The sequence below is a fragment of the Delphinus delphis genome, chromosome 1 (genome assembly GCF_949987515.2).
Source record: "Delphinus delphis chromosome 1, mDelDel1.2, whole genome shotgun sequence".
Taxonomy (NCBI): domain Eukaryota; kingdom Metazoa; phylum Chordata; class Mammalia; order Artiodactyla; family Delphinidae; genus Delphinus; species Delphinus delphis.
This window is the reverse complement of record NC_082683.1, coordinates 134,500,439-134,515,037: the sequence shown is the minus strand read 5'-3', so window position 1 is coordinate 134,515,037 and position 14,599 is coordinate 134,500,439. Positions and strand designations below refer to the sequence as shown.

The 14,599-nt window shown below is 37.5% G+C and overlaps 1 protein-coding gene and 1 long non-coding RNA gene across 5 annotated transcripts in view; both read left to right on the top strand.

Moving 5' to 3' along the window:
- LOC132423772 (uncharacterized) overlaps positions 1-14,599 on the top strand; it is a 46,765-nt gene that overhangs the window by 624 nt on the left and 31,542 nt on the right. The gene's annotated exons all lie outside the window — the stretch shown is intronic.
- On the top strand, positions 699-14,426 carry LOC132425595 (transcription elongation factor A protein-like 8). The gene is made up of 3 exons (XM_060011864.1): positions 699-783; positions 9,696-9,817; positions 13,834-14,426. The coding sequence occupies exons 1-3, from the start codon at positions 699-701 to the stop codon at positions 14,176-14,178; spliced, it is 552 nt and encodes a 183-aa protein (XP_059867847.1). The 3' UTR covers positions 14,179-14,426.

The following is a 14,599-nucleotide window of genomic DNA, read 5'->3' as shown; positions in this document are numbered from 1 at the left end:
CCTGTCTAGTCAATCCAACCCTACACTATCAGGTTGAGATGGCCACCCATGACCCGGTCAGGCTGCCCTGAACAAATGGATCAAGGTTACCTAAACTGACTACTCTCGGTGGACCTTTTAACAAAGAGATTTGTATAAGTTCCCCTGGCCGCCCAGAGCACCCAGCATTGTTCACCCCGAAGCAGAACCTGGCTTCAGCGTTCAGTCAATTCAGGACTGGCAGTCATTGGCAGGCACACCCAGTTTACCTCTTCTACAGTTGTGATTGCTAATTCTGCCACCTGGATGACAATAGGATCTGATACATCACCGCTCCCCTCCTACCAGTTTAAGAGCAGTAGGAACACAGGGACTCCTTTCTTTAAGACTGCTCACCACTATATACACATACTAAAAAGGCTCGTTTTTTTCCCTTGTTTCGTTTATTCATTCAAAAAATATTGTGTTTTGTTCTTGGTGCTAGGGATACAGGAGTGAATATAACAGAAGCCCAGCACTTAGATGCTTATATTTCTAGTGGAAAAGATAACTTTTTTAAAAAAGTAAATAAAATAATAGCAGGTAGTGATGTGTTAAGAAGAAAACAAAACAGAGTGGTCAAGAAAGGACTTTTTGGGGAGATGATCTGAACTAAGCCTTAAATGAGGAGGAGCCAGCTATGCCAATTATGGGGAAGAAGAGCATTCTAGACCGAGGACATGGGTGCGGAAGTGCTAATGCTGAACAACGTTGGCTTGTTTGAGGAACAGAAGGCCGGGAGGCCTGAAACACCTTGTGTGGAGGGTATGAGACTGAGGTTAGCAAGTTAAGCAGAAGGCTAATCCTGTTGTTTGGACTTTTTGTTTGTTAAGTTATGTCTTGTCTTGTTTTTTAAGTCAACCTATTTTGTAGAGAATGACTTGCAGGGGGTTAGAAATGGAACAGGGAGAAGCCAGAGAATGATCGAGAGCTATTGGACAAGTCCATGCAATATACGATGGTGACCTGGATTAGGGTGGTTGCTATAGAAACAGAAGTTGAAGGATCTCAGGATATTTTCCTGAGGTGCAGGTGTAAAGAAAGGTGGTAAACAAGGTGACTCCCAGGTGGTTTTCTTAAGCAAGTAGGAGGATGCCATTTAGTTCAAGGGGAAAGATCATTTAATATTACTGGAGGGACCCTGAATGCCTCTGCCCAAACTCCAAGCCTCTCCCACCACTGACCCGAAAATCTCACATCATTCACTCCTTGGGATCAAGGCTTGGTTAAATATGAATATTTGCTTTATCACATTCCAAAAACCACACGTACGGAACTTGTATTAATTGCTAGAAATCTAAAGATGAATAAAAACAACTGTCTATTGGGGAGATTGACAATAAGTTAGCCATTTCAAGATAAGTAGGACAAGTATTATAATAAGAAGGGATAATAAAAGTGCCTACCTTGGTGGCAGGGGTTGGGGGGGCGGGGAAAGGAAGCTGGGACAAAGTGAGAGAATGGCATGGGCATATATACACTACCAAATGTAAAATAGATAGCTAGTGGGAAGCAGCCACATAGCACAGGGAGATCAGCTCAGTGCTTTGTGACCACCTAGAGGGGTGGGATAGGGAGGGTGGGGGGGAGATGCAAGAGGGAGGGGCTATGAGGATATATGTGTACATATAGCTGATTCACTTTGTTATACAGCAGAAACTAACACACCATTGTAAAGCAATTATACTCTAGTAAAGACATAAAAAAATTAAAATTAAAAAAAAATTTTTTTTAAGTGCCTACCTTACAGGGTCACTGTAAGGATGAAATGAGTCAATGCCTACAGAGCTCCAAGTACAGACGCTGGCATATAGAAGTAGTCAATAAATATCAACAGTTATTTTACACTTTTCTACACTGAGGCTTATCATTATTTTTGATGTTGTTATCTTCTGGATTCAGTAGGAGCAGATAGAATGATTATCACAGCCTGCTACTCTAGGAGAGGGAAGGTTGAATGGAGGAAGTCTACCTGACTCTAGCTTTCTGAACCAGTAGGAAGAAAGAGAAATTTAACTGGCAGGCAAGGGAGGAGGGACATTCTAAGCAAAAGAAAAACAAGGTCAAAGGCTAACAAGACAAGAGGGAGCCAGAACTAGAGCCAGAACTATGCAAGAGACTGGAAAGTAGTTGAGTATTGTTGAAGTGTAGGTTACTTACCAAGAAGTGGCAAGAGATAAAGTTGGTGTCAGGGCTTAAGAAATGGGAAAAGAATTTGAAAAAGAATAGATACATGTATAGGGATAACTGAATCACCTTGTTGTACACCTGAAACCAACACAACATTGTTAATCAACTATACTCCAATATAAAATAAAAACTTAAAAAAAAAAAAGAAATATGTAGACCATGCTGAGACATTCTGACTCAGACTCCCATAGACAGTGGGGAGCCAGTAAAGGATGTTAAGTAGGGAAGAGTCATGATTTAGGAGACTGTACTGTACTAGAGGAAATGAAACTGAAGGTGGAGAGACCAGTTAGAAGAGCATTACAGTACTATGGATGAGAGATGATAAGTGCCTAAACTAGGGCAGTAGCAAGTGGGGTGGGCATATTTGACAGAGATTTAAACAGACAATTAACAGAATTAGAGAGTGTTTGGATGTGGTGGTTCAGGATGTATCCAGGATTTTCAGCATAGCAGGCTGGGTGGCTGGAGTTAATGCTGACTGAAGTAAGAAAATGCTTCCTGGAGAAGGACGAAGAATAAGCTTTACTCGGGTTAATATTTAAGCTGCACTAGTCCATCTCCAACTGAGACCTAAAGAAACTGAACAAGAAGCAATCAAGATTTGTTTAATTTTACAATAAAAATAGCTCTAACTTTTTTTGCTGGTTGTGTCAATAATGCATACTTACTGCAGAAAATAAAATCAGATACAGAAAAGCACAAAGATAAAAGCCATCTAAAGTCCTACCACCCAGGGATGCAGCTAAACTTTGATGTGGGGAAGGAAGAGAACAGTGGCCTCAACCTGGGGACTGAGCCATATCACAAGAAGACACTGGGGTCTACAGGGAGCCAGAACGGGAAACTGAACAGGAACCAAATCGGGTTTTAAAATACAAACATCTCAATTCTTTTTTTTTTTTAAGAAAGGTTTTTTTTTAAAAAATTTAATTAATTAATTAATTTTATTTTTGGCTGCACTGGGTCTTTGTTGCTGCCTGCTGGCTTTCTTTAGTTGTGGCGAGTGGGGACTACTCTTCATTGTGGTGCGCAAGCTTCTCATTGCAGTGGCTTCTCTTGTTGCGGAGCACGGGCTCTAGGCACGCGGGCTTCAGTAGTTGTGGCTTGCAGGCTCTAGAGCGCAGGCTCAGTAGTTGTAGCACACGGGCTTAGTTGCTCCGTGGCACGTGGGATCTTCCCGGACCAGAGATCGAACCAGTGCCCCCTGCATTGGCAGGTGAATTCTTAACCACTGTTCAGCCAGTGAAGTCCACATCTCAGTTCTTCAAAGAGTCACATCTCCCTTAATGATACCAAACAAGCAACAAATCTTTATCCCATTTCAAATATGTGTAATTTCTCCATTGGCACTCAGGCGTAGTGAAAACACAGACTCATCCGGAGTTAAGGTTTTGTGACTAAGTTAGTACGAGGCAAGAGTGTAAATCAGGACAACCTTGATTGGCATGTCCCTGAAAACTCTTGGAGAGTTGGACTCCTCTCTTTTTTATGTATTCTGGAAGCATCCAGCAAAATATGTAAGAGCCACCTGAAAAATATATTGAATGAGTTAATGAAGCCAACTGAAATATAAGATTGTGGGCAAACTAATGAGAGGTCAGACACAACTTCATTCCTTGTCTTAGTGATTCAGTCATCTTGCAATGCTGTCATCACTTGTTTTTCTACAAACAGATTTCTTTATATACAGGGAAGAGTGCCACCTATCCCTGTTAAGTGCCACCTATCCCTGTTAAGAGTGCCACCTATCCCAGCTTGACTCGATAGACTGCCTCTAGCTCTAAATAGCAAAGTATTACATTTTAGGCACTGCCATAGATGTAATAATAGTTCAGGTAATATACACACGTAAGAAACACCCTCAAGATTTCCTGAATCACCAGATGATTTTTTTTATCTTACTGGAACTAAGTTGGTATAAATCTAAAGAAGATTCGGGTCAGTTAAGACGATATGGTAAGACCTAGAGAAACCACTAAGAAAATAACTCCAAAAAATATAGGGAAAAAATCATTAAAGAAATTTAAATGTTACGCTAAGGAATATTCAATTAAAGAAAAAAAGAGTAAAGTAGGAAGAGATGAACAAAAAAGACATGAGACACAGAAAACAAAAATTATAATGGCAGACATAAATTCAACTATATCGATAATAATAACATTGTGTGAATGAATTGAACAGAATACATTAATAAACAAAATCCATCTATATGCTACCTATAGGAGCAGTTTAGATTCAAAGATACACAGAGGTTGAAATTAAAAGAATGGAAAAACATGAATCATTCAAAAAGCAATCATAAGAAAGCTGGAGTGGCTATATTAATATCGGATAAAATAGACTTTACAGTAAAAATATTTAAGTGGTGCAACCACTTTGCAAAACAGCCTAACAGTTCAGCATATAATTGCCATATGACCCAGTAATTCCACTCCTAGGTATATATCCAAGAGAAACATTTGTCCACACAAAAACTTGTGCAAAGTATTCATAGCAGCATTATTCATAATAACCAAAAAGTGGAAACAAACTAAATGCTTATCAACTAATGAATGAATAAATAAAACATGGTATATCCATATAATTGAATACGATTCACCCATAAACAGAAATGAAGTACTGACGTATGTTTCAACGTGGATAAAACTTGAAAATATTATGCTAAGGGGAAATAAGACTGTCATAGAAGACCACATATTATATGATTCCATCAATATGGAACGTCCAGGATAGGTAAATCTGTAGAGACAGAAAGAACATTGGTAATTACCCAGAGCTGGGAGAATTGAGTGGAAATTGGGAGTGACTGCTAAGAGATACAGTTTCTTTTGGGGGTGATGGAAGTGTTCTAAGATTGATTGTAGTGATGGTTGTGCAACTCTGTGACTACACTAAAAACTATTGAATTGTACACTTTAAATGGGTGAATTTTATGGTATGTGAATTATATCTAAATAAAGTAATTTTTAAATACAGAAAAAACTAATATAGAGGTCTGATTGGTGGTTACCTTTTGCCAAGTTATCAATTAAGAGAAGGCATGAGGGAGCCTGCTGCTGTGTTAGAAATATTCAGTGTCTTGATCTGGGTGGTGATTACATGGGTGTTCACAAATGTAAAAGTTCTTCTAACTATATACTTAAGTCTGTGTACTTCACTACATGTAATACATCAGACAAAAAGAAAAACATTTTTAAATGCCAGTTTTATTTAAATAATATGACTTAAAATATTGATATTCATTAATTATATTTTATTTTTCCATTTTATATTTATATATATATTATATATAAATATATATAATTTATATTTTATAATATTTTATAAATGAAATAACTTAAAACATATATTAAAATAATTTTTATTTTACATTTTACATGTACTTTCCTAATGAAAATATATTCAACACATTCAATTTTTGTACACTTTAAATTCTACTACATTTTGTATACTAATACTTTGAGTCATTACTGTAGATAGTGCACAAAAAATGAAAATCTTGATGATAACATAATTAATGATTTTGTTGATGATGGCAAGATAAAAGTTATGAAATAAATACATGATAATATATGAATTACATAGGTTTTAATTTTATTCCCCATCCAGATATCATTGGATCATCAGCCCAAAATCTAGACACATGCAATAATATTTAAATTGTAATATTTGACATTTTACTTCTCTTTCAGTCATACAAAAGTTATAGCTTTAGATATATTTTCCCATTTGATTTTTATAAAGGTTTGTTGTTGATATAAGAAGATATATTTTCTTTGATAGTCCTGTGTGAACTTGATTTATAACTTTTAAAGACTTAAACATAAGGCACGTGGGCCTCAATTTATTCTTTGGTTCTCAATCCCACAAATGTTATTGGTGGGCCTACAAATAGCATGTGTGACCTGCCTTATTTACAGTTATCTATATACTTTTTTTTTTTTATGTATATACTTTTTAACCACCTACTTCAACTTCCTGTATACACACACAAACACAAACATACACACACACAAAATTCTCTGTTGTTCCTGAAGAACAGAGATGGTCTTACCCATTCTTGATTCCCCTGTGTAGTGTGTAACACAGTAAGTATAGGAAACAATTAATAGGTTTTGAATTTAACTGAATCACATACATAGGAAGTGGGAGGTACACCTCAAGAGATTTCTTGAGAAATCATGGATTTAAGAAATACAAAAATAGACAGGAGTGATAGGTGTGAAGAGTCAAGACTTTTGCCTTCAAGACATCAAAAGCATACGCAATAGAGAGCAAGTTTACCCAGTTTGCTTCACTAATGTACATCCTTTGGCACGATGAACAATCTATGGAGGTGAGAGGTTCACTGACTCGGAGTCGGGCTGGGCAATGTGTGGTAATGAGACATGTCTTTCGGTATATTGTTTTAGAAGAAGACGTAGGAGCACATTAAACTTCATACTCAGGGATGAAAAGCCACTCTGGAACTATATAATATCCTCTATGCAATGTTCTAACAGTCCACCTTTAATTTCCACTGGAATCTAACTCTGCAGAAATTACCAGGAAAAGTTCAAGAAATAATTGTGGTGGTTTTAGCAATATAGTAAATAGCCATCTGTTAGAAATTTGACTAAGATTCCCTAATAGGTTGTCAGGGCTGAATGAATTTTAAATAACAAAAATAATGTCAAGCAACAATTAATTTCACCAAACTGCTATCAACTGGAAACAATCGCCCTTATTGGCTGAGTTTGTACAGTTGCAGCGTCAGTATGAAACAATGGATCCAGGTCTTCAAATTTTAGGTCATAAGGCAGACTTGCACAAATGTTAGAGGATTGTTTCCCTTCTGTAGGAACACAGAATGTAGATCAAATCGTCCTGGTTCTGGACAAGAACAAGTTAGCTTTTTACCTCCTCTCTTTTACCAAGTAAATTTTGTGACTTGAAAGGTTTGGCAGGAGCCAAAGCACAAAGTCAGAAGATACAGGATGTGTTCAGGAAATAATGAGTAATCAAGTTGGCCAGGAGACTCAGAGCTTCTCAAAACTTTTCTGCCAAAATATCTCCTTACAGAGAAAGAATAAACTCAAATGTCCCATTCATCAAGAAATTTAAGCGTTTGTCCCCATATCCCCACTCAATGTCTTTGAAATCTCATGTTTTAGCTTTAAAATCAATGCAAACTTTGCATACCAGTCTATCATATCAATGGTGCTATGTAAATATAATGTTTCAGATGTCTATTATCAGAGGAGAAAACAAGTTTCCTATTTCTAAACTTGGCTAATATACTTTCTTGGGAAAGGAGGTTCATTATACATGTGGCAAAGCCCTTTATATAAATACATATTTTTTGAATTTTGTGAGAATTGTCACGAATATATACATTTATTTTAAATATTATTATTAAACTGTTCTGTTTTCAAACCTATTTCAAATTCAAAACCTAATCAACAGTTTATTATTAAACTGAACAGTAAGTAACTACCACTCAGCTTAAGAAATAAAACAGCCCAGAACCTTAAAGCTCCCAGTATACCCCTCCCAGACTATTCTCCTTCTGCTTGTTTTCCCCCCAGGAAACCACTATCCTGAATTTTATGTTACTCATTCCTTTGCTTTTCTCTATAATTTACTAGTTTACCACAAATATAGATACTCCTAAACAATATAACATAAAGTAGCATAAATAGCTTTACTTATTTGTGACCTTGATATAAATGATATATATATTCTACAATTTGCCTTTTCAGTTCCACATTGTTTTTGTGATTCTTTCATATCAATATGTGTGGTTAGAGTTCATTCACTTTCACTTATGAAGAATATTGCCGTATATTTATCCATTCCAGTGTTGCTGAACATGTTGTTTTCAGTTTTTTGTAATTACAAAGTGTTGTGTCTCCAGATGCATATGGGAAGGAATTTCTGTAAGGTAAATATCCAGGAGTGAAGTAAATTTTAGTAAATAGTGCCTATGGCACATAATATTTTCTAAAGATAGCAACAAAAATATCTTCCATCCAAATGCTCTTTTTACAATGTGACCTTGACATATCTCCCATCAAGACATGGAGTCTATGTCCCCTTTCTTTGATAGTGGGTGAGCTTTTGTAACTTTAAATCAATAGAGAATGGTGGAAGTTACTCTGTGTGACTTTCAAAGCTAGTTTATAAAGGGCCATACACCTTCTATTTTGTTAGCTCAAATACTTGCTCCTAAAAGATTTTAGCTTCCTTATAAGGACTCTGACCAACCAGAGGCCGGAGGCCACCATGCTATGAGCTCAATCTAGCTGCCCAAGTGGAGAGGTCCCAAGGAGGGATGCTGAGACAATATGAAGAATGATTCCAGCCAGTTCCTAGTGGCCCCAACTCCCAGATGACCCACTGGAACTGAATGAATGATTCCAGAGCTGCCCAGCCAAGCCCCTTCCAATTTGTGACCCACAGAAACTGTGGAATGTTATTTTAAGTCACTAAATTTGGGGTGGCTTGTATGCAGCAATAGAACACCAGAAAAATACCAAATTGTCTTCCAAAATGGTTGTACCAACTTTCGCTGGTAGTGAATGCGAGTACCTGTTGTTCTACATCTTCATCACCCTTTATGTTTTGCCTGTACGGTACACATGATATGAAATATGATTATAGTTTTAGATTGAATTTCTCTGATTACTAGGGACTTTGAGCATTTTCATATATTTAGTGGCCATTTGTGTTTTTTCTTTCATAACCTCAAGGCTTTTGCTTGTATTTGCATTAGATTTTCTCTGTAAAATTTAAAAATATTATGAGTACTAATACTTTGTCAGTTATATACATTACAAGTCTCTTCTAGGTTGTTTATTGCATTTTCCACTCTTTTTATAGTGTATTTTGATGGACAGAAAGTAGCAATATTTTCTTTTATGGTTTCACCCTTTTCTGTCTTAAATTCTTTCACCATGGGATCACAAAGAAGGTTTTCTGTAATTTATTTTAGAAGTTTTACAAGTTTTGTTTTTCATATTTGAGTCTTTAATCATCCACTTGGAATTTATTTTTGTTTGATACAAGGAAAAAACTTTAAATAGGTCCAATTGAGCATCTTTTCTCAACTGAAAACTCTATTGTATGTCAAGTTCCCAAAGCATGGTCTGTTTCTGTGCTTTCTTGTCAGTTCCATAGACTTATTAATCTTTTTGTCAATACCACATTGTTTCAATAATTACAACTGAATGTTAAGATTTTTTTCAATCTAGTACGGCATGACTCTCTTGCCTGATTTTTCTCATTCAAGAATAGGCTATATCTCACTATTTATTTAGTCTTCCTTAATGTCTTTCAATAAGCTTTTATAAATTTCTCCACTAAGATCTTATACATTTTTTCCAGATTATTTAACAGTTTTTGTTGCTACAGTAAGGCTATCATTTTTAAATAAATGTTCTTTTTTGCTGCTGGTATAATCATATCTAGAAGTTTTACTAACTGTTCTCATTAACTGTTCATAGATTCTTTCTCAGTTTTTCATGTAGGAATCATATCATCACCAAAGAATTACAGGGTCATGTCTTCCTTTCAAGTTCTTTCCTTGTCTTGCCTTATTACGCTGGCTAAGGCCTGTAATACAATGGTGAGTAGAGTGGGGAAAGTGGGCATTTCTGTCTTTTTCCTGTTTGAAAGAGAATGTTTTTAATGTTTTGCCATTAAACATGATGATTAGGGTAAGTATTTTGAAACTAGCCTTTATTAGATTTAGAAGTCTGATTGTATTACTAAATTACAAAAAGCATATATTTTTGTACATCCAGATAATAATTACATGTTTACTGTTATGTTGTACCTTGCCTCCAAGATGTCCCCAAAGGATTCTCACCTCCTGGTACTCAGAGTCTTACGTAATTCCTCTTGTATTGTACCAGAGTAGATCTGTGTAATCCACAGAACATGGCAGAGTGATAAAATATCATTAGATTAGGTTTTAAAAGATATTATGGCATAAGGTTACAAAGGATCATAAGAAACTATGAACAATTATATGCCAATAAAATGGACAGTCTAGAAGAAATGGACAAATCCGTAGAAATGTACAATCTCCCAAGACTTAACCAGGAAGAAATAGAAAGTATGAACAGATCGATCACAAGTACTGACATTGAAACTGTGATTTTAAAACTCCCAACAAACAGAAGTCCAGGACCAGATGGCTTCACAGGCGAATTCTATTAAACATTTAGAGAAGAGTTAACATTTGTCCTTCTCAAACTATTCCAGAAAAATTGCAGAGAAAGGAACACTTCCAAACTCATTCTACAAGGCCACCCTGATAGCAAAACCAGACAAAGATATCACACTTACACACAAAAACTACAGGCCCGGGCTTCCCTGGTGGCACAGTGGTTGAGAGTCTGCCTGCCGATGCAGGGGACACGGGTTTGTGCCCCGGTCCGGGAAGATCCCACATGCCGTGGAGCGGCTAGGCCCGTGAGCCATGGCCGCTGAGCCTGTGCGTCCAGAGCCTGTGCTCCACAACAGGAGAGGCCACAACAGTGAGAGGCCCGCGTACCGCAAAAAAAAAAAAATTACAGGCCAATATTACTGATGAACATAGATGCAAAAATCCTCAACAAAATATTAGCAAACTGAATCCAACAATACATTAAAGGGATCATACACCAGGATCAAGGGGGATTTATCCTAGGGGTGCAAGGATGGTTCAGTATCCACAAATCAGTGTGATACACCATATTTAAAACTTGAAGAATAAAAACCATATGATCATCTCAATAGATGCAGAAAAACTTTTGAGAAAATTCAACATCAGTTTATGATAAAAACTCTCATCAAAGTGGTTATAGAGGGAACATACCTCAACATAATAAAGACTATGTATGATAAGCCCACAGTTAACATACTCAATGGTGAAAAGCTAAAAGCATTTCCCCCAAGATCATCCTTGTTCCACAAGACCAGGTTGCCCACTCTCGCCACTTTTATTCAATACAGTATTGGAAGTCCTAACCACAGTAATCATGCAAAAAAAAAAAAAAAGAAAAGAAAAGGAATCAAAATTGAAAAAGAGGAATAAAAATGTTATTGTTTGAAATGATATGATACTACACATAGAACATCCTAAGGACCCCACCAAAATACTACTAGAGCTCTTTAATGAATTTGGTGAAGTTGTAGGACACAAAATTAATATACAGAAATCTGTTGCTTTTCTATACACAAAGAACTAACTAATGGAAATTGAGAAAACAATCCCATTTACCATAGCATCAAAAAGAATAAAATACCTAGGAATAAACCTACCCAAGGAGGCAAAAGACCTGTATTCAGAAAACTATAAGACACTGACGAAAGAAATAGAAGACAACACAAGCAGAAGGAAAGATACACTGGGTTCACAGACTGGAAGATTTAATATTGTTAAAATGATCATACTACCCAAGGCAATATACAGATTCAATGCAATCTCTATCAAAATACCAAAGGCATTTAAAATTATTTATTTATTTTTTTATTTATGGCTGCGTTGGGTCTTTGTTGCTGTGCATGGGTTTTCTCTAGTTGCGTTGAGCGAGGGCTACTCTTTGTTGTGGTGCGTGGGCTTCTCAATGCGGTGGCTTCTCTTGTTGCAGAGCACAGGCTCTAAGCTTGTGGGCTTCAGTAGTTGTGGCATGTGGGCTCAGTAGTTGTGGGGCATGGGCTCAAGAGTGCAGGCTCAGTAGTTGTGGCACACAGGCTTAGTTGCTCCACGGCATGTGGGATCTTCCGGGACCAGGGATAGAACCCATGTACCCTGCATTGGTAGGCGGATTCTTACCTTTTTTTTTTTTTTTTTTTTTTGCGGTACGCAGGCCTCTCGCTCTGTGGCCTCTCCCGTTGCTCCAGACGCGCAGGCTCAGTGGCCATGGCTCACGGGCCCAGCCGCTCCGTGGCATGTGGGATCTTCCCAGACCAGGACATGAACCCGCGTCCCCTGCATCAGCAGGCAGACTCTCAACCACTGCGCCACCAGGGAAGCCCGGTAGGCAGATTCTTAACCACTGTGCCAAAGACATTTTTAACAGAACTAAACAAATAATTTTAAAGTTCGTATGGAAACACAAAAGACCCCAAATAGCAAAAACAATCTTGAGAAAGAAGAACGGAGCTGGAGAAATCACGTTCCCTGACTTGAAATTATGCTACAAAACTATAGTAATCAAAACAGTATGGGGGGGTGGGGGTGGCAGGATGAATTGGGAGATTGGGATTGACATATATACACTAATATGTATAAAATAGATAACTAATAAGAACCTGCTGTATAAAAAGTAAATAAATAAAGTAAAATTCAAAGAAAAACAGTATGGCAGGACTTCCCTGGTGGCACAGAGGTTAAGAATCCACCTGCCAGTGCAGGAGACACAGGTTCGATACCTGGTCCAGGAAGATCTCTCATGCTGCAGAGCAACTAAGCCTGTGTGCCACAACTACAGAGCCTGCGCTCTAGGGCCTGCGTGCCTCAACTACTGAGCCCACGTGCTGCAACTACGGAAGACCACGCACCTAGAGCCCTTGCTCCACAACAAGAGAAGCCACCACAACGTGAGGCCCATGCACCTCAATGAAGAGTAGACCCCACTTGCTGCAACTAGAGAAAGCCCACGCACAGCAACAAAGAAGCAACGCAGCAAAAAAAAAACCAAAACCAAACAAACAAACACAAAAACCAACCATTATGGCACTGGCACAAAAACAGACACATAAATCAGTGGAACAGAATAGAGGGCCAGAAATAAATTCACACACTATGGTCAATTAATCTATGACAAAAGAGGCAAGAATATACAATGGGGAAAAGATGTCTAATCTCTCCAATAAGTGGTTCTGGGAAAACTGGACAGCTACATGTAAACGAATGAAATTAGAACATTTTCTCATACCATATACAAAAATAAACTCAAAATGGATTAAAGACCTAAATGCAAGACCTGAAGCCATAAAACTCCTAGAAGAGAACATAGGCAGAATATTCTTTGATGTAAATTGTAGCCATATTTTTTTGGATTTGCCTCCTAAGACAAAGGAAACAAAAGCAAAAATAAACAAACGGAACCTAATTAAGCTTAAAAGCTTTTGCACAGCAAAGGAAACCATTGACAAAATTAAAAAAGGATCTACTGAATGGGAGAAAATATTTGCAAATGATATGACCAATAAGGGGTTAATATCATATATATATGTATACATATATACACACACATAGACACACAGACACCGCTCATACAACACAATAACAAAAAATGAACAACCTGATTAAAAAATGGCCAGAAGACTTAAATAGACATTTTTCAAAGAAGACATACAGATGGCCAACAGGCACGTGAAAAGATGCCCAACATCACTAATCATCAGAAAAATGCAAATCAAAACCACAATGAGATATCATTTCACACCTGTCAGAATGGCTATCATCAAAAAGACCATAGGCAGCTCCCTATTGCTGGAGGAGAAAAGTGCCCCGGATCCTTTCAGGACTTTTGGTCTTTTGGAAGCGACCCAAATAGAGTGAGGGAAGAGGGAGGAAAATCCCCTGGATCCCTGCAGGGTTAATTTATTCAAAAATGAAATAAGAGAAAAATACTCAACACGCAAAAGTCTTGTGAAGAAAATGAAGGAAAAGCACCGAACATGCCAAAGGCTGAGGAAGACCGCCCTATGGAAGCTGTACCACAGGAGGCAGAAAGAAATCCTCAACCTTCTGAAGAAGGTGTAAGCCAGGAAGCAGAAGGAAACCTTAGAGGAGGGCTGACTCAGCCTGGTCAGGGATATAAAGAGGACACTCCGGTTAGGCATTTGGACCCAGAAGAAATGATAAGAGGAGTAGATGAGTTGGAAAGGCTTAGGGAAGAGACAAGAAGAGTAAGAAACACGTTTGTGATGATGCATTGGGAACAAAGACACTCACGCAGCCGTCCTCATCCTGTGTGCTTTAGGCCTTGAATTTTTTTTTAATTTTTTGTCTGATATTAAAATCTGGTGCCTGCTTTCTTTCTGTTAGCATTTTCTGATGTATCTTTGACTTTTGTTTTATTTTTAATCATCTGGTGGAGTTTTGCTTTAGGTAGTGTCCTTATTACCAGCATCTGGATTTTGTATTTTGACACATTCTCCAGGTCTGTTTTTCAATTGGGAAGTTTCACACATATGCATGAAAATATGTTCATTCCATATTGTAAAGTAAAACATAACAGGTTACAAAGTAGCATATTTAGTATCAGCTCACATATGTAGGAGAAAATCTCAAATTGCGTGTGTGTGCGTGTGCGTGTGTATACATAGATACATATATCAAAAATTTAACTGTGCTTGTTTCTGTGTGGTGTGAGTTTTTTTCTTTTTGCTCATATGTATTTTTTAATGA